This window comes from Cervus canadensis, chromosome 2 (assembly GCF_019320065.1).
Source record: "Cervus canadensis isolate Bull #8, Minnesota chromosome 2, ASM1932006v1, whole genome shotgun sequence".
Classification (NCBI taxonomy): Eukaryota; Metazoa; Chordata; class Mammalia; order Artiodactyla; family Cervidae; genus Cervus; species Cervus canadensis.
The window spans coordinates 102,570,539-102,597,656 of NC_057387.1; the positions used below are offsets into that span (position 1 = coordinate 102,570,539).

Below are 27,118 nucleotides of genomic sequence, written 5' to 3' on the forward strand. Positions count from 1 at the left end.
TCTCTTGGTTTGACAGCTTTCCCAAAATATTTCTTTGTTGCAAGTCCTTGGGCTCCTTGGTTTTCAGGGCAGTTTGTTGACAATGACAAGAGCTACTCATGTTCTAGAGCACTTAGGACCTTACTGGTTTTACTTCTCTCATCCTTGCCTTGTTTGTCCTTGAAGCTGAAGTCTCACTCACAGTAAATGGTAATAACATCACTACATTATATTTCATAATATATTGTGTGGTTTTCAAAGTGCTTACTCACATGCCAGCTATTTTATCCCCACAATAAATCTATGAGGAAGGCAGGACAGGTCAGGTTACTGAGATCAGGGGATGTTAGATGGTTGCCCAAAGTCAAAAGATTAAAAAATAGCAGAACTGATGATACAATTTAGGTCTGCAGATTTCTTAGCTTTGTTCCGTCTGTAATGCATTCCATCTCCAAGAAAAGCGGGTCAGACTAGTTGGGAGAGTTGTGTTTTCAGCCCTAAAGACATCTGGATGAAATACCTCCCGCCACCACCACCCCCGCCCCCAGGACCTGCTCTGTGGGAGCTTCATACAGACACTAGTTTAGGCCTTTCCTATGCCTTCAAGCAATATGTAAACCACCACTCATTCCCAGACCAAAGTTTGAGAAGCTGTGGTTTGTATGGTAGAGCAGCAGTCCCTAACCTTTTGGCACCAGGGACCAATTTCATGGAAGACAATTTTTCCAAGGGCCAGGGGGTAGGGAGATGGTTTCTCCCCGCCCTCTGATGATTCAAGTGCATGACATTTATTGTGCACTTTATTTCTATTATTATTTACATCAGCTCCACTTCAGATCATCAGGCATTAGACCCCAGAGGTTGGGGACCCCTGTATTAAAGCATATGTATGTTTTCATTCCTTCCCTCTCCCCACAGGTGGTTCTTCCTCTGACGAGCTGAGACCAAATGGGAAGGGCCTGCTTGTGGACCAAAGCTCCTGGGGTCAGAATAAACCAGAAAACTTGCTCTCAAGGTAACGCAGCTCTCCCTTCCCTTGTGCCTCTTAGGGCCGTGGTTTTCCTCACTGAAGAGCTGAGGCCACTACTGTGCATAATGTACGTTGTCCCACAGTTGCTGGCCTCAGACATGGTAGACTTTTGTTGAGCATTTACTATGTAATGTGCCACGCATCATACACTTACATGGATTATCTTCCCTTAACCTAAGAGGTAGGTACCATTATTTTCTCTGGTTCACAAGTAGGAAAATAGGTGAAGAAGAGACGTTATATAACTCACCCAAGATCCAGAACTAGCAGGTGGCAGATCTAGGATTCAAAACTGAAGTCTAACCCTACCTTGGAAATGTAGATTAGAAACATTCGATTTCTCCCTCTCATTCTTTTAGAAGTTTCTTCACTCTGAAGATAACTTCTTTTCCCCTTGTTTTTATTTACTCCTTTCTTTTTTCTAATGGCATTATATTTAGTGTAAACTCCAGTTCCCCCTACCGATCATAGCTGGAATCATCTGGTCAAGATAAAAGCTTCCATGTGTCTGGCTTCCAAGCTGGCTCAGACAGTAAAGAATCTGCCTGCAAAAAAAAAAAAAAGAATCTGCCTGCAATGCAGGAGACCTGGGTTCCATCCCTGGGTTGGGAAGATCCTCTGGAGAAAGGAATGGCAACCCACTCCAGTACTCTTGCCTGGAGAAGTCCATGGACAGAGGAACCTCGGGCACTACAGTACATGGGGTCACAAGGAATCGGACACAGCTGAGTTACTAACACTTTCACTTTAAATTATGCACCTAAATAGCAATGAACAATCCCTGCGCTTTAGATGTAGCTAAACCTTCATTCTCAATTCAGTTTTGAGCCTTCCTGATACATATAGATGCATTTTTACATAGCCTTCATTAGAATGTATTAATACGTGACCATCTAATATTAAGCACTTAAATGGCATTTATTCAATGTCAGAAATTGTCTCGTGTTTTATGTAATACATCTTAGTTCATTAATTTCAACAAAAGGGTTTTCAGCATTTATTTCGATTCTATTATATAAATATGTCAAATTTTCCTTAACTTTATTTTTCTTTAACCTTAAATGTTGGCATTTGAATAATTTTTAGTATGGCTATGAAAACTACACAAATAACGTAAATTTTTACTGCTTTTCTTTTTTATTACAGATTATTCCTGTGGAATAGAGATTCAGTAGAATTATCAAGTCAAAAGGTCTAGACAGTTCTATAGCCTTGTTACATGAGACCCAGAGTCCAGAAAGAGCACTGTCTAAACTGAGTTCTAATTCACAGTCTGCTGCCGTCCAGCCTCATGAATCATTCATGATGCTGGGTCTCATTTTTCTCATTTGAAAAATGAAGGGTTAGATTAGATTATCTTCCAGGTTTCCTTCTGGTCTGAGATTCTATAAACTTAATATCTCTGGATCAATGTACTATATAATCAACAACATATAAGGGGGCTTCCCTGGAGGTCCAGTGGTTAATACTCTGCATTTTCACTGTAGGGGGCTTGGGTTCGATTCCAGGTTGGGGAACGAAGATCCTGCATGTTGTGTGGTGTGGCCAAGAAAAATATGATAAAAACTTATTTCTTTCTCTGTTTTTCTTTCCCCCCTTCCCCCCCCCCCCCCGCCACCTTTTTCTTAGGCCCATGGGCTTAGTTGCTCCACAGCATGTAGGATCTTCTGGGATCAGGGATCAAATCGGGGTCTCCTGCATTAGCAGACAGATTCTTTGCCACTGAGCCAGTAGGGAAGCCCTGATAAAAACATTTTTTTGTTGTTGTTTTTCTAGACAGAACAAGTCCAAATCTGAAATAACCAACATGGTTCGCTCCTCCACTATCACAGTATCAGACAAGGCTCACATTTTATCCGTGCAGAAGTTTGGACTGCGAGATACAATTGTGAAATCACATCTAATACAGAAAGAAGAGGATTATACCTACATCCAGAACTTCAGGTAGCTCGCTGGATCTTAGACTGTTTCCACAGCAAAGTGATTACTCAGCTCATGGAAATAGAAGGGCTTCCTCTGTACCCTACAAAATCACTCCCATCATTTTCTGAATGAGTGATTCCTTTCACTCTTCCTTAGCAGGCATTTATTCTGTGCCTTTTCTGGCCAGGCATCGTGGGAGGTGTGGTGTGGTGGGAATGACACAACTTGCAACAAACAGTTGCAGAAATATTTGAAGAGATACCCCTGTGTGGAAGAAGGAGAGAGATCTTGATTTTTGGTTATGCCTCTGTGTATCTCTTGGTCATTTGGGGCCTTTGAAGAAAGTTGTTTGAATTGAAATTAATCACATGAAGTTAGTGATTGGTAATCTTCTTTTTAGACAAAATGACTGAAAGTTACATGAATAAAGGGTGCCAGTTTTCCAGGTCTTTTAAAATCACTGCATTGGACTATAAGACAAAGTAATGTTGCTTCTCGGGATCTAGATAGTGAATTGTCTTAGGGAGTTTGGGAGGACATGTACACACTGTTCTATTTAAAACGGATGACCAATAAGGACCTGCTATACAGCACATGGAACTCTGCTCAATGTTATGTGGCAGCCTGGATGGGAGAGGAGTTTGGGGGAGCATGGATGCATGTATATGTATGACTGAGTCCCCTTGCTGCTTACCTGAAACTATCACAACATTGTTAATTGGCTATACCCCAATACAAAATAAAAAGTTTCCAAAAAATTAAAAAAAAACACAAAATTGAACAACAGCGAACAACAGAAAAAACCCTAGTGAATTATCTGAACACTGGTATTGCTTTCGTTCCAAAAGTAGTTGCCAGGGTACTTTTCTTTTCTTTTTTCATTTCAGTAGCACACACAGTACATAGTCAATTTGTGGACTGTGGCTCTCTAATGGCTACTAGAGCTAAGTAGAAATCTTCAAAGTGGGTCTCTACTGTCTGAAGTTATCACAAAAGCAACAAATGTCATGCTAGACTGCAAGTCACCCCTTGGTGCCACAGTCACTTGACTAGGAGAGCTGTGACGTTTCTTAAGTCTTCATATTCCACCCCAGAGAGACTGAAACCAGCCAGAATCAGCATCCAGCACTTTCCCCATCATGTCCATAGTCCTCCCAAGTGACCAATTGATTGTCTTTGGCAACAGATTTTTTGTAGGAACGTACAATGTGAATGGACAGTCCCCCAAGGAATGCCTCCGGCCTTGGCTCAGCCATGATACCCAGGCCCCAGATGTGTACTGTGTGGGGTGAGTGCTTCTCCTCTAGTAGTCTCTGCATTTTCCAGAGTGTGTCGCTGTGGTTGAAGGGGTGGGGGCATGAATCTGTAATTGAGACTTTGCAGCAGGTGAAGAGATTTAAAAACGAGCATATGCTTAATAACAGCTGCTCCTCTGTTCTGCGTGCTTCCTCATAGTAAACACATTTCTGGCACTATTAAAGTGATGTGCCTGGCACTGGAATGCTAATATTTAATTTTGAGTGCAGCCCTCTGTTAAAAGCATGCACCTTGAACTGAATTTCATTACTTAGACATTCAACACTTTGTTGGTCACAAAGCAGAAATATCTTTTGTGAGGGAAAGAAGGTTAGCTTAAAAGGAAAAAAAAAGAAGGCCCCATCCAAGGACTTCCTTGGTGGTCCAGTGGCTAAGACTCTGTTCTCCCAAGGCAGAGGGCCTAGGTTCAATCCCTGGTCAAGGGACTGGATCCTACAGGCCACCTTGAAGATCCTTCATGCCACAACTAAGACCTCAAAGTGAAAGTGAGAGTCACTCAGTCATGTCCAACTCATAGTCCATGGAATTCTCCAGGCCAGAATACTGGACTGGGTAGTCTTTCCCTTCTCCAGGGGATCTTCCCAACCCAGGGATCAAACCCAGGTCTCCTGCATTGCAGGTGGATTCTTTACCAGCTGAGCCACAAGGGGAGCCCAACTAAGACCTGGCACAGCCAAATAATTAAATATTTTAAAAGGGAGGGCCCCATTCATCAGTCTTTTTTATTTTTTTTCCACACCTACTATCTTCTTACCACTGTACCAAATATTGTTATTGGGGAGGGAGCAGCAAAGAAGCCTGGGCGGTAACGTGTAAAGGGACTAGAATTTGGAATTTATATAGAGCTAGGTTTCAATCTCGGAGAAGGCAATGGCACCCCACTCCAGTACTCTTGCCTGGAGAATCCCATGGACGGAGGAGCCTGGTAGGCTGCAGCCCATGGGGTCACGAAGAGTCGGACACGACTGAGCGACTTCACTTTCACTTTTCACTTTCATGCATTGGAGAAGGAAATGGCAATCCACTCCAGTGTTCTTGCCTGGAAAATCCCAGGGACGGCGGAGCCTGGTGGGCTGCCGTCTATGGGGTCGCGCAGAGTCAGACACGACTGAAGCGACTTAGCAGGAGCAGCAGGTTTCAACCTATTTGCCACCTGGTGCTTATGTGAGCTAGTGATCTCAGATGTAAAATGGATACTCTTCCGAGTACTTCAGGCTCATATGAAGACGAAAAGGGCCACTGCTTGAGAATGCACCTGGTAGGTTCCTGGGCCTCTAGTCCTTTGTCTCTAAGTGTTTGTTTTCCTTCCTCTTTGAGGGTCCTGCAGTTTAGCTAGAAAGGTAGGCCTTACACAGCTTAACCAGTCTGAGAATGTGCCATCTCCCACATTACCCTTCTCTATTCCCTGACTGGTTGCTTCTCCTAATAGGTTCCAGGAGCTTGATCTGAGTAAGGAAGCCTTTTTCTTCCACGATACCCCAAAGGAGGAAGAGTGGTTTAAAGCTGTATCAGAGGGTCTTCATCCAGACGCCAAATATGCAAAGGTATGAGAGGAGTCCGGGACCTTCTGACTTTGTGTTGCCATGCAGGGAAATGCTAAGACAACTTTTCACTTTTGCTGCAACTTTCATCAAAAACCAGCCCTAATGGGTGGTGGTCCCTTCCCTGGTGGTCCAGAGCTTGAGACTCTGCCTGCTATTGTGGAGGACACGGGTTCGATCCCTGGTCCGGGAAGATCCCACATGCCTCGGGGCAAGTAAGCCCATGAGCCACAACTGCCGAGCCCACACACCACAGCTACGGAAGTCTGCATGTCTTGAGCCTGTGTTCCATAGAACCACCGCAATGAGAAGCCCGCACACCACAACAACAAGTAGCCCCCACCTCGCAGCAACTAGAGAAAGCCCCTTCACAGCAGTGAAGACACAGCCAGCTAGAAAGGAAGGGAGGAAGGAAGTCCTATTGATGCTGTGATGTTAGTTCCAGGAGAGGCGTCTCGGGCACCGTAACCTTGGCAGCTGTAGGCTGCCGAGGTTATCACAGAGTGTGCTCACTGAGCCGCTCGGGTAATTCCCCTGTTTCCTGGTGTGGAGCAGGAGATACAGGAATCCTCGCAGCCAGCTTCCTGTCCACTTTTCCTTTCAACTCCCCATTAATGCCATGACTTGAACGCATGCCTCTCTTCCAGGTGAAGCTCATCCGACTGGTCGGGATTATGCTGCTGCTATATGTCAAACAGGAGCATGCCGCGTACATCTCAGAAGTGGAAGCTGAGACAGTGGGGACAGGAATCATGGGGAGAATGGTGAGTTCCTGGTTGATACAGGGAGGGCCTTGGTCCCTAAGGTCTTGAGCCTGCTTCTCATGATACCACAACTACCTGTGTCCCAGCTTGAGGGTACTGGCATCACGAGATGAACTGTCCCCTCATGATCTAGCAGGGCTTGATGGAGGAGGCCATTCCAAAATCGTGTTTTAGTGACTTACTGGCTGATTTGCCCAGTTAGCCTGCATCCTCACAGCCGCTCCACTGGAGCCTCCAGTGGGTCCTTCCAGTTAATGCATGACCCATGTCGCAGATGCTGTTTTGGATCACCAAGGAAAAGAAGGAAAGAATGCTAATAATAGGTTTGCCATTTTTCTTCTGGAAGCTGTTAAAGTCCTCCTTTTAGGTTCTCCTTCAAGAGCTTACCTTCCTGGGGGAAGGAGAGTGTGTGGTTTGCCTGTGATCTATTGCAGAATGGACTCGTCTTCGCCGCTCGCCACTGGTCCTTCTGTCTTCTTGCATTTGTTTTCCCACCTATAAATATGTAACCCTGCTTTACTCATGTCCCAGGATTGTGACACAGACTGACTACAAGAGAACATTTTGAAAGCCCGCGGGTTTGAATGACTATCACAGTGAAGTTGGGAACTGTGCCTTTTCTGGGCTCCCTTTCACAGGGTAACAAAGGGGGCGTGGCCATCCGGTTCCAGTTTCACAACACCAGCATCTGCGTGGTCAATTCCCACCTGGCAGCCCACACGGAGGAGTACGAGAGGAGGAACCAGGACTACAAAGACATTTGTTCTCGAATGCAGTTCTGTCAGGTCGACCCAAGCCTGCCCCCTCTCACCATCAGCAAGCACGAGTGAGTCTGGCCTTCCGCCCCAAGCAGTGTGCCGGGCCGCATGGTCCAAGCCGAGGGCTCTCTGTTTCATCAGGGAGGGGACCGAGGGAGGCCTCCCACCACCTGAGCGGGAACTCTCAGCCAACTCTTGGTTATGCAGGGATTACACCTCTTGGAAATTTTTAGTTTCCCCACTTACCATCTGGCCAACCTCTCGAATTTTCGCAGACACCATTTGTTCCTGGAAAATGTGTAAGATGTTTTTTTTAACACAGTCCGCCTTGATGCAGCGTCATGAGAAAAGCCCCGCCAGAGCGGGCGTCTCGAGCGCAGGTTTTAGAAGTGTGGTTCAGGGTTCTGCCTGCCTGTTGTCTCCAGAAGCATGTGCGGTTGACGATGGGGCTGCATTTCCCAGTCTTCACGTCGTCTTTGTCGCCTCTCGATTCAACATTTTGGAGCCGTGGTTGCAGCTGCTTGGGGTGTCTTGTGCTGCTGTTTGTTCTCTTTATTTCATTTATCTGCAGTACTTGCTGTCTGTCTAAACTCAAGGCATATTGGAATTTCAGGCTTTACAGTAACACTTGAAACTTACGCCCCTTCTTCTTATAACAAGGAAGAAGCCACTGGGGCTGTGGTGCCTGCCAGGGAGTACACAGAGCCCAGCCTCTCGTCCGCCTGCTGCGTCCGTAGGACCATCTTGATTGGTGTGCTGGAAGCTGCCAGAATGGCTTTCCGTCTCCAGGGGACCTGGCAGGGACTGGGTCTTCCATTCTGCTGACACAGCAGCATCCCAGTGTGTGAGGCTGCATGTCAGCTTGTCTGCATTTAGCTCGTGGACGCATTCATTTTGGTGTGTGTCTGCTGCCATGCGGCTTCTCTCATAACCTGGCTCTTGGCTTCACGTAGAGCAGTCTTGGTCTTCACAGAATGTGCAGTGTCGCCTGGGAACACCCAGTGATCATGTTCCCAAAGCAGCAGGTGTAAGAAAACACCTGTCACATTCTGCAGAAAGAGCCAGCCAGTAACACAGTGGTGGTTAAACCGAGACTCCACTGGACAGGTTAGGCTTTGTTTCAGAGGAACTCTGCTCCAGAAACAAAGGCTAAGAGCGTGCCTTGGGGGCTGGGGTGTGCATGGAGGCAGAGGCAGCATCGTGGCATCATCTGGCTTAGGGTCCCTGAGTGATTGACAGGACTCCCAATACTTGATCTTTTCCCCTCTTCCCAGGAGAGGTAAATTATTGTCTTGCTTTTAGATCTTATTAGACTATCTTTCCAGCTGTGCTCAGTCGCTTCAGTCATGTCCGACTCTTTGCGACCCCATGGGCTGTACCCGCCAGGCTCCTCTGTCCATGGGATTCTCCAGGCAAGAGCACTGGAGTGGGTTGCCGTGCCCTCCTCCCTTTCCAGCTGTGCGGGAATAAAGTAGTCAAGGAGAGCACAAGGCCGTTGACAGTGAACGTGGACCAAGATGACTGAGTAAGCGGCATGTTAGACACAACGTTTAATGGGATGGCAAGAGGAAAAGAGACCCTGCCAGCCAGGTTGCTCCCCCACGCAGCTCCCGAGAGCCTGAGCCTCCGGGGCCTCTGTCAGAAGCACCCCGGATAGGGTGGGCGAAGCCCCTCCTAACCCCTGTGCTCTCTGCTCTGTCCTCGCAGTGTGATCTTGTGGCTGGGGGACCTCAACTACAGGATAGAAGAGCCGGATGTGGAAAAAGTGAAAAAACTCATCGAAGAGAAGGCCTTTCAAACCCTGTATGCATATGACCAGGTACCAGTGGCCACCTGGGCCCTCTTCAGGCAGCTGACGTTCCCCCTGCCCCCGCCCCACGGGAGGGCACAGAAAGCCTGGCTGTTCAGCTCCAGCCTCTTCTTCCTCATCTCAGGAGGGTTCCCTGAGGAGCTGGTGCCCATCATTCCTTCCTTTCCTCCATCTGTGTTCCCTCTCCTACAGCTGTCTGCCCTTGGTCCTTCCCTTGAGGTGTGTCTCTGCTGGAGGCAAGAGCTGTTCTCTTTCTCTCTGTCTCATGTGTGCCCATTCATTCAGTCATTCAAGTTGGGGCCTAAAGGGAACCAAGCTTCTCATCAGGATGATATTAATCCTTGGTATATTTAAGATGATTTACTGATGTTTTGAATGGGCTACCCACGCCCCCTGCCCCTCGGCAGACCTGTGCCATGTACAGGACCACTCTTTTTCTGAAGGGCTGTCTTCACTTCTGAAAAGAATCTGTTCTGTCTCCTGCTAGCCTCTACCGTTGTTTGGGTTATCATACCTTTCTCAGAGCATTAGCTGTTTCCCAGGACGAGAGAAACCTTTTCTCTCTGACCTTCTTCAGGGTACTCCTCTCAAGAGATTCTGAAACTGTTCAAGCAGTCAGAGTTGTTCGGGTTGTCACAGTCCTTTTTCTTTCTAGCCTGTATCTCCCTTTTAATCAACTTCGTATTGTTGTCAGTCTAAACCTTTCTGTTACCTTTATTTTTCTCCCAGTGAGATCAATTAAGGGGAAAAAAATCCCAAGTCCGTTATGTCTTTCTTTATAGAATAATCTCTTTAGTGACCCATTTTTTTCTCCCACTCCTTTCCTTGGTAAATTAGTCTCTTTGTTCCCCATTTCAGCATTATCCCTTGTCTCTCTTTTCTAGACTGCAGCATTCTCATTTCCCTGGGAGTTCAATACCATCTCTTCTTCCCTTCTTTTCTGGTCTCTCCTTAAGTAATAGTACCCAGTTTGTGTGTTTCCCTGCTTTCCAAATGGTTTCAAGATTTATGTTTACCCATTTTTTTAAATTTATTTTTTACTATTCTTCTTTTGGCTACACTCGGTCTTTGTTGTGGCTTCTGGGCTCCAGGGCATGCAGGCTCAGTAGTTGCCACGTGAGGGCTTAGTTGCTCCAAGGTATGTAGGATCTTAGTTCCCCCAACCAGGGGTCAAAGCCAAGTCCTCTGTACTGGAAGGTAGATTCTCAGCCACCAGACCATCAAGGAAGTCCTCATATTTACCCATTTAAGAGTCATCTTGGACTTCCCTGGTGGTCCAGGAGGTAAGACTCTGTGCTTCTGTTGTAGGGGCGTGGGTTCAATCCTTGGTCTGGGAAGTTCCGCATGCCATGCAGTGCATCCAGAAAAAAGCAAAAAGGAAAGAATCATCTTACACTATTTTAATTTCCTGTTGCTTTTTCCTTAGTAGTTTGTTTTTGTTTTTGTTTTTTAGAAATTCCTGTTTGGGGGTTTGTCAACTGTTGTCCCCTGGATAGTTGAGCCTTTCACCAAAGTTAGAGCTTACAGTTCTTCACCAGGCCACACAGCACCAAGTTTGGTGCTCCAGGGAGGGGGCAGGAACACCCGTGGTTTTTCTCTCTTGCTGAGAAGGAGCCCTTAGAATCAGTGCAGTGGCAAGGAGGCCAGTTATTATCATAATGTGTCAGGCCCTGTTCTTCTAAGCTGACAGCTTATCTTTGCAACAATCCCTGTGAGGCAGATTCTATTATAAATCCAGAATTTACAGATGGGGAAACCAAAGCATAGAGCTCCCTCCAGTTCATATAACTGATTTGACAAACCTCTTTAAAGAATTGTTTTAGTTAAAACTTAATTCATAATGGTTTGATTATAACTCTGCTATATATTTCTACATACTTGGAGGTACCCTTTTGCTTTTTGGATTGTATCTTTATAGACATTTTTTTTTTTTGCAGTTTTATCCCTTTATATATTGGAACAACTGTGCTACACAGATGATGTGTTTGATACCTGGAAGAGAAACTATATCCATTGGTACCTAGCCCTCCTAGGGGCATCTCAGTCCGATGGAGCTTAGGCCCCTCAGACGTGGATACAGTTTCATAAGAGCCTTAAAAATTGTACGGCAGGCAGAATAGTCAGCATGCTCCTCTTCCTGGGAGTTAATTAACTCAAGGTCTTACGAGTAACTTTCTTTCTGTTCTTTTTTTTTGGCACTCTGTGCAGCATGTGGGGTCTGAGTTCCCCAACCAGGTATCAAACCCATATCCCTTGCAGTGGAAGCATGGAGTCCTAACCAGTGGACTACCAGAGAGTTCCCGCAGAATAGTTTTCTCATGGGCCTTTCCTTTGGGGTTAGGGTTTAGATTCCAGATTGATTTCCTTTCTTCTGCTAATTCAAGGTTTGACCTTTTATGCTGAGATTTTTTTTCTTTCTTCCATCCTTTGTGTAGCTGAGAGCCCAGGTGGCTGCGAAGGCTGTCTTTGAGGGCTTCAGTGAGGGTGAGCTCACATTCCAGCCCACCTATAAGTATGATACTGGCTCCGATGACTGGGATACCAGGTAGGTCAGAGAAATAGAAACTCAGAAAGTTATGGAAGTACTTCCCCTCATGGACCTACAGAAGAAGATAGGATTCCTGTCACTTCTTCCTCAGGTCAAACATTTTCTCTCAGTATCTGTTCATTAAGCAGACTGCTTTCCTACACTTAAAAAAAAAAATGTATTTATTTGGCTGGTCTGGGTCTTCGTTGCAGCACGTAGGATCTCCGTTGTGACAGATGAACTCTCTAGGTGTGGCTTCGGGCATAGTCGCCCTGCGAGGCATGTGCAGTCTGGTTCCCTGACCAGGGATTGAACCTGGGTGCCCCACATTGAGAGCCTGGAGCCTTAACCCCTGGGGACCCCCAGGAAAGTCCCCACAATAATTCTTGAGACTTGTTTCCTTTCCAGCTATGCTTAGGGTGCTGATTCCAACAGACTGAGCTTGTACTCAGTCATTACATGGTAGTTCATATTTTTATTAGGGCCTATGGGATGCTCTTCAGTACCTATATTTTCTCATGTAATCTTCTCAACAGCCTATTGAAGTAGGTATGATTTATTATCCTCATTTTATAGACCGGGGAACAAAAGCCCCCCACCCCCAAATTCAAGATCCTCCCAAGCAGGCAAGCGTTGTAGCAGGATTTGAAGCCAAGCAGTAGGAATTCACAAGCTGTTTCAACCAGCATCTTTTGAGGCCCACAGAGTGCTTACCCTCAGATGGCTGTGACTGGCCTGATCCCCATGGGAAGGTGGAGAGCAGAAATCATCCTGAACACCGTTTGGCTTTGAGTGCTCGCAGCTGTTTGGGGGTGACACCCACAGGATACACACTACCCCAGGCATCAGGCGCCGCTGTGGCTCGGAGGGCTTTCAATGTGGGCTTTGCGTTTCAGCGAGAAGTGTCGTGCTCCCGCCTGGTGTGACCGGGTCCTCTGGAAAGGGAAGAACATCACTCAGCTGAGCTACCAGAGCCACATGGCCCTGAAGACCAGCGACCACAAGCCTGTCAGCTCAGTGTTTGACATCGGGGTAGGTGGGCAGCTGGGTCCAACTTGCCATCGTCCTCTAGGGAATTGGTCCCCACAGCTGAGACCACGTTTGTCTTTCTGGTCTCCTCCTCCCACCTTGAGTGAGAGGAAGCTCCTTTTAAAAATGGTTTTAATTTAAATTTAATTCATGACTGTTTTGTAGACTTCTACTTTATGTCTCTACATACATGGAAGTTCCCCTTTGCTCTTTGGACTGTTTCTTTCCAGACCTTTTTCTATGCAACTGTGTCAGTATTCTATATATAACACAGAGGAAGTTTCTCCCTTTTTGTAAAAGAGATATATCACACCCATGGTTCTGAGAACATCATTCCCCCCCACTGGCTATTTTTTAGGAGATCTTTTCATGTCGGTAAAGGTAGAGCTCCCTCCTCATCATTTTTAAGGGCTGTAACATATTTTTCATAGTATGGATGAACCATGTTTGTACTGATCATTTAAGTTGTTTCCAAAATGGTGCTATTATATACACTGCTATAGTGCCCAGCCCTCACATATATCTTTGTGTGTCAATGTGAACATTTCTGTAGAATGAAATTCCTAGAGTTGAAATTAGTGGTTCAGAGAAAAATGTATTCTATATTTATTTGAACCTACAAAATTGTCCTCCCAGCATCCTTGCCGTTTTACTCTTCTGCCAACCATGGATAAACTTCTTTTCCCACAGTCTGGCTAATACTGGGTTTTAGCAGTCTTTTAAATTTCTACCAATCCAGTGAGCCAAATGAGAAAGATAACTCCATTCTTTTTTTTTTTTTAACTCCATTCTTCTAGATTATACTTCCTGGATTACTAGTGAAGCCGAACATTTTTTTTTTTTCCTGTTTCTTTTTTTTTTGGTCGAAGTATCGTTGACTTACAGTAAACATCATTTTTTTTAAAAAAACACCTTTTTATTTATGTATTCTCCACTTGTGTCTTCTCTTCAGTGACTTCTGTGTTTCTTTGTATATATATTATCAGTTCTCAAGGGTGCAGGCAGAGGTGCTTCAGCATCCACAAGGGTGTGGGTGGTTTGAAAAAAGCCTAATGAATATTATAACCAAGGTTTTATTTTTGGAAGATGAGAAGAATTGTAATTCAAAATATAGTAGGGAAAGCCTGACAAAAGCCTCTTGGCTGATGGAGCACGGGTTTAAAAAGCCTGTGAAATGCTTTGACTCAAAGCCCCAGAGAAGCTCCTGCCTGCCGGCCTGTCAGCAGCAGCAAGCATAGCAGAGACAGGCAGGGGTGTCTCTCTGCTCTGGGCTTTAGGCCCTGCAGAACTTCCCACCCAGCTTTCACTCCTGTATCTTTTTTCTGCTAATCGGGAGGCAAAGAGGCTTTGCCTCTGGGGGACCCTTGTACATCTATTGTTAATTGACTTCTTTGTTCATTAATTAAATCTGTTTAGTATTCACTTTCTGCGTTGCTATCAACTGCTATTTCCCCAGGCTGTGAATGTCCTCTAAAAGCAGCAGTCACCAGCCTTTTTGGTACCAGGGATGGGTTTCGGGAAAGACAGTTTTTCCATGGATAGGGAAGAGCGGGGGATGGTTTGGGGATGATTCAAACACATTACATTTATTGTGTACTTTATTTCTATTATTATTACATCAGCTCCACCTCAGACTATCAGGCATTAGATTCTGGCATTAGATTCTAGAGATTGGGGACCCTCAAAAAGAGGAAGTGGGTGGAAGCCAAGGGACTAAGTCTCTGCTGTTTCCCTTCCAGGTGAGGGTCATCAATGAAGAGCTGTATCGGAAAACTCTGGAGGAGATTGTTCGCTCCCTGGATAAGATGGAAAATGCCAATATCCCTTCCGTGTCCCTCTCCAGGCGAGAGGTAGAGAGGATGTGATAACACATCTGGCCCTTCTCTTCGCAGAACTAAATCTCACCTGCTAGGTCTCAGAATTCGAAGGGGCACCTGTCAGGCTCCTGGACTCTATAGTCTTCCTTGATCGGCTGCTTCTAGAGAAAGTGAGGCTGATGCTGCCAGCTGACAGGAGAGGCGGTATTGGTTTAGATTTGGTTCACCTCTTGATCTTCTAAACCAAAAGCCTGTAACCTTTTGTGGTTCCTATATTTTACCCATACATGGGCCCTCTGTGAGTTAAATAAGTCACAGAGGATCCAAAATGTGTTTCATTTGATCTTAGTATAGCTGTGTGCATTCTTGCCCTGGGTTTGTCTTCCTCCTGATGCTTTGCTTTGAGATTGAGTCCAAAATGTGGGGTACCTATGAGGTGATGAGAGGGAAGGCAATATGGAAAAGTAACAGGCATTGGGAGAAGTCAATTTAGGGCTAAAGATTTTTCAGAGAAGTACCACAGCATAGATCATTCAGAATTGACAGTACCAAAAGTCAATTAAATGAGGATTTATGGCGAGGGTATTTTTAATGCCCTAGATGTCCAGCTTCAGAGATGGAGGAGCTTCATTTTCACATTTGGGAGTGGAATGTGTGAAGGATATTTTGGATATGGTCTTTGGGTACAGAAGATTTAAACTTGGATTCTGGTAGGGAATTTTCTGTGTGTTTTGAGTTTAGGCTTTCTGAGTTAAACACTAACAGCTGGTCTTTATTAGTAGCAGCTGTGGTGTCCCAGGTAAATACTTAAAAGCAAAAGCGTGGTTTGAAAGAGATGGGCCTTCGTTTTCTCCCAGGAAGGGCAAGGATTGCCCAGCTGGGGTGGTTGGGCAGGTTGCCGAGGAGAGGACACTGGTCTGACCGGCCCCTGGCTTGTCCCCAGTTCTGTTTTCAGGACGTGAAGTACATGCACCTGCAGGTGGAATCCTTCACCATTCGGAATGGACAGGTGCCGTGCCAGTTTGAGTTCATCAGCAAGCCTAACGAGGAGTCCTACTGTAAGCAGTGGCTGCGAGCCAGCCCCAGCCGAGGCTTCCTCTTGCCAGGTAAGGCCTCTGCCCCTGGCTTCCTGGTGGCTGCTTTGGGGAACACCCTACCCTGTCTTTTGCTCATTCTCCTAGAATAAACTTTTTGTTTCTGAACGTTTTGCTGTTTGTTTGAAACTTTTTCAAAGCCCTGTGGATGTTCAGTTCAGTTCAGTTGCTCAGTCGTGTCCGACTCTTGGCGACCCCATGGGTTGCAGCATGCCAGGCCTCCCTGTCCATCACCAACTCCTGGAGTTTATTCAGTCTCATGTCCGTTGAGTCCGTGATGCCATCCAACCAACTCATCCTCTGTTGTCCCCTTCTCCTGCCTTCAGTCTTTCCCAGCATCAGGGTCTTTTCCAATGAGTCTTCATATCAGGTGGCCAGAGTATTGGAGTTTCAGCTTTAGCATCAGTCCTTCCAATGAATATTCAGGACTGATCTCCTTTAGGATGGACTGGTTGGATCTCTTTGCTGTCCAAGGGACTCTCAAGATGGAGATTCATCCGTAGATAAAATGTAAAATAGTAAAGGGCGTGAGTTCAATGTCAAAAGTATTCTCAGTCATGTGGATATTCTGTAATTTCACACAGAGAAAACACAAGAGTTCTGTGAAGCAGGTGTGGCTGTAACAAGAACCCTTTCACTTTCTGTCTCACTATAATCAATTGTCTGCTCCCAATTGTCTGCTCTTGTGGCGAAGATAATAGGGTGGTCATCCAGAAATTATTGCTGGCCCGACCACCCATATCACTCTCCTAGCTTCTCCGTGGCACTGTGTTGTGCTGTGAGGCAAAGGGGTTAGCCTGTTTTGTGGTCAGTTGACGTGTCATATACAGAGGTGAGAGCTGGACTGTAAAGTCTGAGCGCTGAAGAATTGATGCTTTCAAATTGTGTTGCTGGAGAAGACTCTTGAGAGCCCTTTGGACAGTGAGGAGATCAAAACAGTCAATCCTAAAGGAAATCAATTCTTGAATATTCATTGGAAGGACTGATGCTGAAGCTGAAGTTCCAGTATTTTGGCCAACTGATGTGAAGAGCTGATTCCTTGGAAAAGACCCAGATGATGGGAAAGATTGAAAGCAAAAGAAGGAGACGGCAGAGGATGAGATGGTTAGATAGCATCACCAACTCAAAGGACATGAATTTGAGCAAACTCTGAGAGATAGTGGAGGACAGAGGAGCCTGGTGTGCTGCAGTCTGCGGGGTCGCCAAGAGTCAGACACGATTTAGTGACTGAACAAAAGCAAGTGGATAGTTCACAGTCTAATAACATGTTATATTTTCTACTAGATCCACACCTTCTTATTAGTTGTTTCTAGCTTGAGCATGAAGTGAAGTGAAATTGCTCAGTCGTGTCTGACTCTTACAACCCTATGGACAGTACCCTGCCAGGCTCCTCTGTCCATGGGATTCTCCAGGCAAGAATACTGGAGTGGGTTGCCATTTCCTTCTCCAGAGGATCCTCCTGACCCAGGGATCGAACCCTGGTCTCTCACATTGTAGGCAGACGATTTATCGTCTGAGCCACCAGGGAAGTAGAACCTAGCTTGAGCAGTGCTACCTAGAACGTGAATTTAATCGCAGTTACCTACTCATGTTTTTGTTTACTGTTTTCAATTCCCCTTTGGACCATAAACTCCTTGTCCACATGTCTCTTGAGTATGTGCACGTGTGCACGCTCAGTCTCTTCAGTCGTGTCCAACTCTTTGTGACACAATGGACTGTAGCCTGCCAGGCTTTTCTGTCCATGAGTTTCTCCAGGCAAGATACTGGAGTGGGTCACCAAGCCCTCCTCCAGAGGAGTCTCTTGAGTGATGAGAGTGTAAATTCTTGCTGGTTGGCTGATACCTCTTATTTTCTTCCCCTAGCTCTGTATGCCCGACCCTCTGCCAGCCCGTCTTCTCTCCCCCTTTCTTCTTGGCCTCCCGACAACTGGTATTTCTTTTTACATTTTTTTTTTTCAGATTCTGTCGTTGAGATTGAATTAGAGCTATTTGTAAATAAGACCACAGCTACAAAGCTCAACTCGGGTGAAGACAAAATCGAGGACATTCTGGTTTTGCACTTGGACAGGGGAAAGGATTACTTCTTATCTGTGTCTGGGAACTACGTGCCAAGCTGCTTCGGATCGCCCATTCACACATTGTGCTACATGAAGGAGCCAATTTTGGACTTGCCGCTAGAAACCATTAGAGAGCTGGTGAGTTACTTGCCACAAGAAAACATCTAGAAGGATGTAGCAGCCAAGCCAGTCAAGTGAGAGGTTCTCATGCCTACCCTCCCAGGGACCTGAGGATTCTCTAGCCTCCATAGTTTGCCTATGCTGTCAGATATATACTGCTGTTTATCAGACATCCCGACATTTTTTTATGGTTTGAAACAACAGCAAGTTATTGCTTCTCATGTGAGTTTCCAGTGTGGCTTTTCTGGTCTCGCCCAGGCTCATTTTTGTGGTCCATGGCAGCTGTGCTGGCTAGAGGGTTCAAGGAGGCCTCCCTCTCTTTTTTTCTTTCTTTTTAAAAGAATTTCTATTTGTTTATTTTGTTTTGGCTGTTCTGGGTCTTGGTTGCTGCATTGGCTTTTCTCTAGGTGTGAGCGGGGCCCGCTCTCTAGTTGTGGTGCTCGGGCTCTAGGGCGTGCGGGCTTCAGTAGTTGCAGCACGTAGGCTCTGTGATCGCCATTTTCAGGCTCAGGAGTTGTGGTTCCCAGGCTCCAGGTCCCGTTGTGGCGCATGGGCTCCGTGGCTCCACGGCATGTGGGATCCTCCTGGACCAGGGATGGAAGCTGTGTCTCCTGCATCGGCAGGTGGATTCTTTACTCCTGAGCCACCGGGGAAGCCCCTCCCTTGCTTTCTTGGTGTTGGCTGCTCACTGGGCCTCTCCCTCACTATGGGCTCTTGTCATTCAGTAGGTTGGCCTGAGCTTCCCTCAGTAGTGGCAAGAGTTTGAGCGCAGAAGCTGTAAGGCCCCCAGTGGCCCAGGTTCTAAAACTCACATGGTACCACTTCTGCCACATTTTATTGATCAGAACAAGTTGTGAGATCGACCCAGATTCTAGGGATGGGGAAAGACTCTACCTCTTGATGGGAAAACTGTGAAATGTTTTGCTGTGTTTTTCAATTCTTCATAATAATTATTAAATTCAGCCACAGATACCAAGATAATGCATGTCCCTGACCCATGATAGTTATTTCTTTTCCTGTTTTATTCATCACTTTTTATTTTGTTTTGTTTATTTTGTTGGCTGCCCTGCGTAGTCTGTGGGATCCTAGTTCCCCAACCAGGGACTGGACCTGGGCCCTCGACATTGAGAGCTCAGAGTCCCAGCCACTGGACCACCAGGGAATAATTCCCTGTTTTAATCATCACTTGGTTTATTATCCTAAAATAATTTTCTGAGATCTAAAAAGATTCACATGCAGACTTACAGATATTGAACACAAACTTATGGTTACCAAAGGGGAAATGTGGAGAGAGCGAAATCAAGAGCTTAGGATTAACATGTATATATTTCTACATATAAGATGGATAACCGACAAGGACCTACTATATAGCACAGGGAAGTCTGCTCAATATTCTGTGATAACCTGTATGAGAAAAGAACCTGAAAAAGAATATATATATATATATATATATATATGTGTATAACTGAATCATTTTGCTATATACTGGAAACAAACACAACATTGTAAATCAACTATCAGTTCAGTTCAGTCACTCAGTCGTGTCTAACTCTTTGCGATCCCATGGACTGTAGCATGCCAGGCTTCCCTGTCCATCACCAACTCCTGGAGCTTGCTCAAACTCATGTCCATCAAGTTGGTGATGCGATTCAACCATCTTGTCCTCTGTCGTCCCCTTCTCCTGCCTTCAATCTTTCCCAGCATCAGGGTCTTTTCTAATGAGTCAGTTCTTTGCATCAGGTGGCCAAAGTATTGGAACTTCAGCTTTAGCATCAGTCCTTCCAATGAATATTCAGGGTTGATTTCCTTTAGGATGGACTGGTTGGATCTCCTTGCAGTCCAAGGAACTTTCAAGAGTTTTCTCCAACACCACAGTTCAAAAGCATCCATTCTTTGGTGCTCATCTTAATCAACTATAGTCCAATAAAATTAAAAAATAAATAAAAAGTTCCTATGGAAATAATTCTAAAACAGGGGCGCTAGTTTGGAACAGACTTTTGGCAATAGGTATGCTTTTCTTTTTCCTCCATTTCATTTTTTAATTTAGGGACTCCAGAACTCTATTCTCTCCATTTTATAGATGAAAACAGAGGTCTAATAAGGGGAGTGATTTTTGTCACGGGGCTGTGTGGTGAGTTAACCCTGGACCTCAACCTTGCTTTTGGGTTTTGGGATTCCCAAGTCTGTGCTCTTTTTTCACCAGACTACACCATCTCTCTGGTTCTGACAGTGAAAGTGCTACAGGCAGGATGTTTGTTTCTAAGATGCTACATATTTCACCTGATTCATTGAAACTGCTTGCCATAAGCCACTCCCAGTTCTCAAGAGTCACTTTTCATACCTTGATCATGCCACCTGATTTCATTTTTGCCTAATGAGCATTTGCTTAGGGACATCAAAACATTTCCCGTCTTCCACGGGTTTGCTGTCCCTATATCCTGCCTTCTCCTGAAGCCAGCCTGGTGGAAGCTCCATTGGTGGACCTTCTGATCATGGTTTTTATTTCTTTTCAGACTCTGATGCAACTCCAGACTGAAGATAATGGGAGCCAATTGGAGAAACCCATGGACATCCCCAAGGAGCTCTGGATATTGGTTGATTACCTGTACCGAAATGCCATCCAGCAGGTAGGTGGTGCTGAGGTAGTCACACCTGACAGAGGCCATGCTGCTTTGAGAAAGAGCATCAGCCCCGAGAACTTTGGGCAGAAAACAGTTTTCCCCCGCAGAACCTGTGGAATGCTCCTCTTCCACTGGGGAGTGAAGGTTGACAGGTTCACGCGCCACACCCCCATGGGGCCCCGCTATGACATACAGCACCCAATTCTTCCTAGGGGAAGCAGCCTCACCTGGGAGGGCCTTCCCAGCAGAGCATACTCCCTCCCCGGGCCTCTGGGGTCCTCCAGGTAGAAAGGCATCTGGAACCTTCTCAGAATGTCAGCCTGCTCTCCTTTGTGGGAACTCGAGCCAGCTTCTAGGATGGGAGGGGCTCACTTGTTGACAAGCCAGATGGACAGGGGGACCCGTGGAACCCTCAGGCCATGAGTCAGGAAGCCTGATTTCTAGAGTGGGTTGGGCAAGCTTCCTGCCATCAGATTGGTCAGTTTCACTGACTGGTTTGTCTGGGGCCCAGGGAGACCCACAGAAACTCTGATCTACTGCAACTCTGCCACTTCAGGGCAGTGTACATTCTTAGCATAGTCTCTGTCTGCTTTTCCCCTCAGATTTATTGAGCATTACAGTGTCCCAAACTCTGTTCTAAGTGTTTTGCAGCACAACCTCATTTAGTTCTCACAGTAGTTCTCAAATGAGGAAACAGATGCTCAGAAATGTGAAATAATTTGGCCAGGGTCCCAGAGCTGACAGATGGGCAGGATCGGGATTTGAACCAGGGACTCTATAGAAGTCACCTTCTTATGGACTGTGCTAGTCTACCTTCTCTATAGAGCTCCTTTCAGGTGTAACTTTTGAGCAATACATACAATATTATTACTGTTCACAGTTATTGGGCATTGAGTCATTTTGTAAAACAAATTAATATAAGGGATCCTAGGGCTCATGGAAATACCTTTATTGCCATAATCTCATTTTCTCAAAGCACTGACGAACCTTTTTAACTTTCTCCATCTTATAAATGATATATCTTCTTCAGTTTTTTTTTTTTTTTCCTCTTTCTGGTTAATCCCTCTTAACACTGCAGGAACCATAGCTACTTTAAAGTTTTCCCTTCGGTCAGATCACCAGGGATTGAACTTGCACCCCCTGCAATGGAATCATGGCATCCTAATCACTGGACTCCAGGGAATTCTCTCATAATAGATATATTATTGTGCTTAAGACCTGTTATGGGAGCATGACTGGGAAGGCCTGAGAGATGAATTAGCCACATCAACCTATATCACATTGTCTACTAGGGTGATTCAAAAGCCTCAACATGCTCTCTTTCTGCACCCTGCTGGTGATTATGTTTCTAGGTCAGGAAATCATTGCTGCCTTTCTGAGAATAGAATTATTTTGTGACTCTCTTCCCTTTTTCAGGAAGATCTGTTTCAGCAGCCAGGCCTGAGGTCGGAATTTGATCATATCAGGGACTGTTTAGATACTGGGACGATTGATAACCTCTGTATCCTTTCAGATGTTCGTGTGCCTGTGTGTATATGTGTGTGTGCATATGAGTAAGAGAAGTGAGCAAAAGGAAAGGGTGATATTTTAAGGCTCAAAATCAGACATTGTGACCTCAGCTGGCATGTTTTTCTTATTTAAAGTTTGCATAGAGAAGACTTTACAACCTTAAGCAACCAATGTGTCAGGAATTTAGGAGAGCCCAGCTAAGCTAACAGTTTGGCCCCTTCATGATGTCAGTCCGGCATCTGAGCGCTCAGCAGAGAGCCTGGCTGGGCACGCAGCACTCTGGCACGTGCTGGCTCCCGGGCCTTTTCCTAATGGTGACCATGGCAGCAGCGTCATCTGTTCCTTAACGATGGGCCCAAAGCTGCTAGCAATCATTCCGTGGCCGAAGCCCTGCTGCTTTTCCTGGAGAGCCTGCCAGAGCCTGTCATCTGTTACAGCGCCTACCACAACTGCTTGGAGTGTTCCGGCAACCTCACAGCAAGTAAACAGGTGAGGGCAAGCGTGGAGCATCGCCGTGTTCATGTTGTAACCCTGGGTCTCATGGGGCCTACAGGAACAAAGTGGCTACCATCCCCCAAATGCAGTGTCTTAGAAACTCAACTCCAAGTCTTCCCAAACCCATTCTTCCTCTCATGTCCCTTTCCCTCTTAATGGCATCACCATAATTCCACTGACTCAGCCCAGAAAACAGTCATTTCTTTCTCCTCCTCTTCTCACCTTCCACATGTACGATCCCCTTACTCCGTCACTCTTCTTCTTTCTTCCATTCTAGCTCCACTTTCCTTGGTTCAGAACCCTGATTTCATGCTCTGCTTCTACTCATTGGTTTTGTGTACTGCCGTTAGATTTGGGGTTCAAAAGTTCTCATCAGGTCCACATTCATCAGAAAGGCTCTCCATTGCCAAATAAGGATTTTCTTAAACCAGTATTTGGGACTTTTTATGATCTCACCTAGTCGTACACATAAGTAACCTGCCAGAGCAGAATAATCTAGAAAATATGCCAACAATACAGGTTCCTGAGCCTTACTCCACCCTCTGAATCAGAATCTCTTTTGAAATATATTTTGTGCAATAAACTGCTTCGCCACCAATTCTGAAATGCAGGCAGCCAGAGTACTTTTTGAATTCTAGCCTGATCAACCGTTCCAGGCTTCAGTTTAGTTCAGTTCAGTCACTCAGTCATGTCTGACTCTTTGCGACCCCCTGAATCACAGCACGCCATGCCTCCCTGTCCATCACAAACTTTCGAAGTCTTCTCAAACTCATGTCCATCGAGTCGGTGATGCCATCCAGCCATCTCATCTTCTGTCGTCCTCTTCTCCTCCTGCCCGCTTAGGGCCTGTTCAAACAGTAGTGCTCTTACCAAAACTGATTTCTCACAATGGGTTCTCTCTTCTTGTCTCACTATCTTGCCTTTTTCTACACTTTCTTTTGCCCTAAATGCTCTAGTCCCTACCTCTGCAAGTCCAATCTTCACTTATATTCAAGACCCAACTGAGATGTTTTTGACTTTTGAGAACATGCAGTTAGAAATTTGACCTCTAAAATCATGTAGCACTTGATCTTCTTTTTTGGCACCTGTGATGAGTGATCAGGGTTTTCTACACACAGTCTTTCTCATGTACCTGGATCGTGTATACTCAATTCCTGGAATATAACAGGCACTGGAGAAATGACTGAATGAACAAAAAGACAAATATCAATTCTCCCTCTCTCAGGTCATTACTACCCTTCCTGCGTGTCACAGAAATGTCTTCACCTATTTGATGGCGTTTTTGCAAGAATTGCTGAAAAATTCAGCAAAAAATCATTTGGATGATAATATTCTAGGTAAGCCAAGGATGTGTGGAAAAGCATTCTGCAAACTGACTCATTACAAGAAGTGTGGTTGAGGAAGGTCCCAAGTCCACTGCAGTGGAACTAAAACCTCAAGCTCTGGGCAAAGTTTACCCTCAGATAGTTATTTTAAAGCAGAAACTATTGCCACGGGGGCACCCCTCCCCACTCTTTAGAACATGAGAATATGTAGTACTTCTGCTGAATTCTGTGTGTTTTCTGTTTTTCATGCAGCCAGCATATTTGGTAGCCTGCTGCTTCGAAACCCAGCTGGTCACCAAAAGCTTGAAATGGCAGAAAAGAAGAAGGCTCAAGAATTTGTTCACCAGTTCCTCACTCACCCCGAGCCTCTCTCTCTCCTCTCCTATTCTGCCTGAGGCAGCCAGTTACCAGCGCCCCCCTGTTTCAGCTCCAGAGCTGCCCTAAGAGGATATGAGCCTACAGGGAAGCCTGAGTGGCAGCTGCCTGTTTCCTGAGCCCAGACCACCCTCTCCACCATGACCATCACACTCAGTGCTGCTGCGAGCTGTGAAGACATTGAGGGGAGATCCACCACAATAAAACTGACATGCAGCGTTCAACTTTAGTTTTTTAACAGTTTTTTTTTTTTTTTTTTTTTTAATGTTTAAACAGCCATACTCCTTGTACTCAACCTGCTTCCGAGGCATACAGTGCCTTCCCTGTAGCTTGGGCCGAGGTCCCCACGATCAGATATTTGAACAAACTTTGGAGTCCTGAAGGATGAGTGAGGATGCAGATACAAAGAATGTAAATGGAAGCTGCTGGATAAACAGGCCACACAACCTCTCCAGGTGCTTTCAGCGCTCTGTCCAAGGACGTGGGTGTACACATATGTAAACCCTGCCCCGCTTCCCACTCATAAATATGGCTCAACAACTCTGGAACTGGCCACTCAGCCTCCAAGGGCAGTACAGTGGCTTGAAAACGAAAATGCTGAAGAAACTGGTGTTCTGGTGAAACAACTGTAGTTTACCATACCAACAAATCCTCTCAATTGTATATAATGCATTCCCTCTATGTGTAATATATTTTAATGATAAATATATTTTTAACAGTGGTTGCTTGTTTTTATCTTTTTAGAGGTGGCAGGTCTCAGCAGCTGGACATTTGTGGCTTAAGCACGGGGGACAGCTGGTCAGGGGCCAGAGAGATATTTGCCTGGCAGTCTGGTGATAACAACCACTATTTACATTTTTCAAGGAAGAGCTAGTACAGGCATGGCCCCTTGACCCCTGACCTGATTTCTGAGGGTTATCCCACTCTGAATATTCTAAGAGAAGTAGCTTATAGGGAAGATGGTTGTAGCTGATAAGACGTTCTGACAGCTAGATCTAAGAGGCATTTACAAGACTGGAGCAGAATGAAGGTACGTTCAAAATCGTTTCTTGGAACACCACCACTCCTTGGCAGTGTAGTGATTTAGATACGGGCAGGCTATTTGACAATGTGAACGGTTAAAGAAAGGGAATGGCCAGTAGGTGGCGTTGCCTGGCCCGGGTGCGTGTCCGGAGGAAGCCGGCAGTCCTCTGGAGTGGAAAAACTTGGGAGACACGGCCTGGGCAGGCGAGTGAGGAGGGAGAGCCTGTGAGAAGGGGAAGAGGTGGCGGCGCACTCTGGCCAGGCTTGGAATACTCCCCATTTCTGCCGTTTGGGTCCAGGCTTCCTTTCTGGAGCCCTCCTGGCCTACTAACTTTTTTTGGGTGAGGAGGGGAAGCTGGAGCTACAGGAGAAACGCGGGAATGCCACAACTTTCCAGGTTTCCCCCTTGCGGTCCCGGCCGGAATTCAGCGGCTAACTGTGGTCCTTCCCGTCGTGCTTGCGGCTGCCAAGGGGACGGCAGCGCAAACCCCGCTGAGGCGACTTTGGGTTAGTGATTAGCGGCTCTGACCCCTCTTCTTCGCGTCTGGTGCGTCTAGAGCGGAGCTCCGAACCCGCGAAAGCAGAAAACGAGGCAGGCTCTCCACCGCGCGGGCGGAATTCGCGGCCCAGCGAGGTCTCTGCGGTGCCCGCCCCACCCCGCCCCTTTCGCGCTCGCCAATTGGAGGCTCGAGCTCAGCCCCCACACTGACTAAACCAACCAGAAGCTTCAATGGGAGGAGGAGCCGTATCTTCTCTTTCCTCCGGAAAGCGGAAGCGGAAGTGACGTTCGGGGAAGGTGGGGGCAATCATGGTGCCGCTGGGGAGGGGAGAAGCTGCTGCCGCCGCCGCCGTTGCCGGGAGCCGCGGAGGTAAAAGGCGAAACTAGACGCGGCCTGGGCTGGGGACTTCCCGGGAGGCACGGGACTTAGGCTTCCTTCTGAAGCATTTTCCAGTAGGGACCCCAGACCGGTTACCATAGGGACCCCACCCCTCCTCCGTTTCCATGGGGATGAGTATCCAGCCCCCTCCCCTGTTTCCATGGAGATCCGGACCCTGCCCCTCTTCTCCCGGCTTGGAACCCCCCAGCCTGACTTCGGGTTTTTTCGTGTAGCCCTTGACGGGGGACTATCCCAGACAGGTTCCTTTTCCCAGTCTCTTCTTAAGGGTGCTCCGTTTGTACTCGTTTGCCACCGTCAAAGCTCCTGGTCTTGTTTGTTCCGGACAGTTGGTCTCCGCGTTGCCGCCTGTGGTGCTGGGGCAGCCCAGTGGGGCCCCCGGTGCTCTTATCTCTCCTCTCAGATGCAGCGAAATGTGCATCTACCGGGTTGCGTAAGCCAGGGCAAGGGGTCGGGCCGGTTCCTCCCGGATCAGATCCCCTGGCCTGTCTCTGGTAACTACCACTGTGTCTAGCCGCCCTGCCGAGTAAAGGTTCAATTTCTGATCCGAAGCAGAAGAGAAAGATAAAGTGCAAAGCCAGACTGAAAACTAAGAGTGATGTACTAATTATTTGTAAATTCTCTATTCTGTCTGCCAAACCCGCGTTTGTGGAACTGGTGTGTTTGCAGGTAAAAGAAGAATCACTATTCCAGAACAGGAAAACTTCAAGTTTGGTATTTTTCCCAAGAGAGTATATCCTTCCAAGAGGGTATATCTGCAAGTCTTTCATTCATTTAACTGACATCTCCTGAACTCCTTATGCCTAGGGACGAAAATAAGACTCATGATTCCCTCATTTCAGAGAGCACCCTATAAAACTTAGCTTCTAGTGGACACCAGATTGTTTTAAGAGAGAAATAGATAAAGTGATCTCATTAGATATGCCTGATATAGGGGTCAGCTCCACTACCCGGAAACTGAAACATCTGTTCTGGGATGGAGAGAACAGATTCACCCTTGATTCCTTTGCTGTAGTCAGACATTGCGTTTTAACATACGTTATGTCTTTTACTCTGCATAACAGTTTTGTGAGAACAGGAATTACCAGTCCCACCCTACCTAAGTGAAA

The 27,118-nt window shown here is 46.2% G+C and overlaps 2 protein-coding genes across 3 annotated transcripts in view; both read left to right on the forward strand.

Moving 5' to 3' along the window:
* INPP5B (inositol polyphosphate-5-phosphatase B) overlaps positions 1-24,811 on the forward strand; it is a 54,856-nt gene extending 30,045 nt beyond the window's left edge. Inside the window, 17 exon segments of the mRNA XM_043461848.1 lie at positions 898-994; positions 2,786-2,953; positions 4,119-4,220; positions 5,679-5,793; positions 6,438-6,554; positions 7,193-7,380; positions 9,020-9,131; positions 11,558-11,667; positions 12,546-12,681; positions 14,418-14,528; positions 15,439-15,601; positions 17,548-17,783; positions 20,279-20,392; positions 21,803-21,887; positions 22,257-22,384; positions 23,616-23,727; positions 23,968-24,811. Coding sequence (XP_043317783.1) covers positions 898-994; positions 2,786-2,953; positions 4,119-4,220; positions 5,679-5,793; positions 6,438-6,554; positions 7,193-7,380; positions 9,020-9,131; positions 11,558-11,667; positions 12,546-12,681; positions 14,418-14,528; positions 15,439-15,601; positions 17,548-17,783; positions 20,279-20,392; positions 21,803-21,887; positions 22,257-22,384; positions 23,616-23,727; positions 23,968-24,110 — 2,237 coding nt within the window. The 3' untranslated portion in view covers positions 24,111-24,811.
* Positions 24,812-25,901: 1,090 nt separating this feature from the next.
* MTF1 (metal regulatory transcription factor 1) overlaps positions 25,902-27,118 on the forward strand; it is a 42,423-nt gene continuing 41,206 nt past the window's right edge. For both annotated transcript variants that reach the window (XM_043461849.1, XM_043461850.1), the window contains exon 1: positions 25,902-25,982. The gene's annotated coding sequence lies outside the window, so the exon portion shown is untranslated. The remainder of the gene's footprint in view (positions 25,983-27,118) is intronic.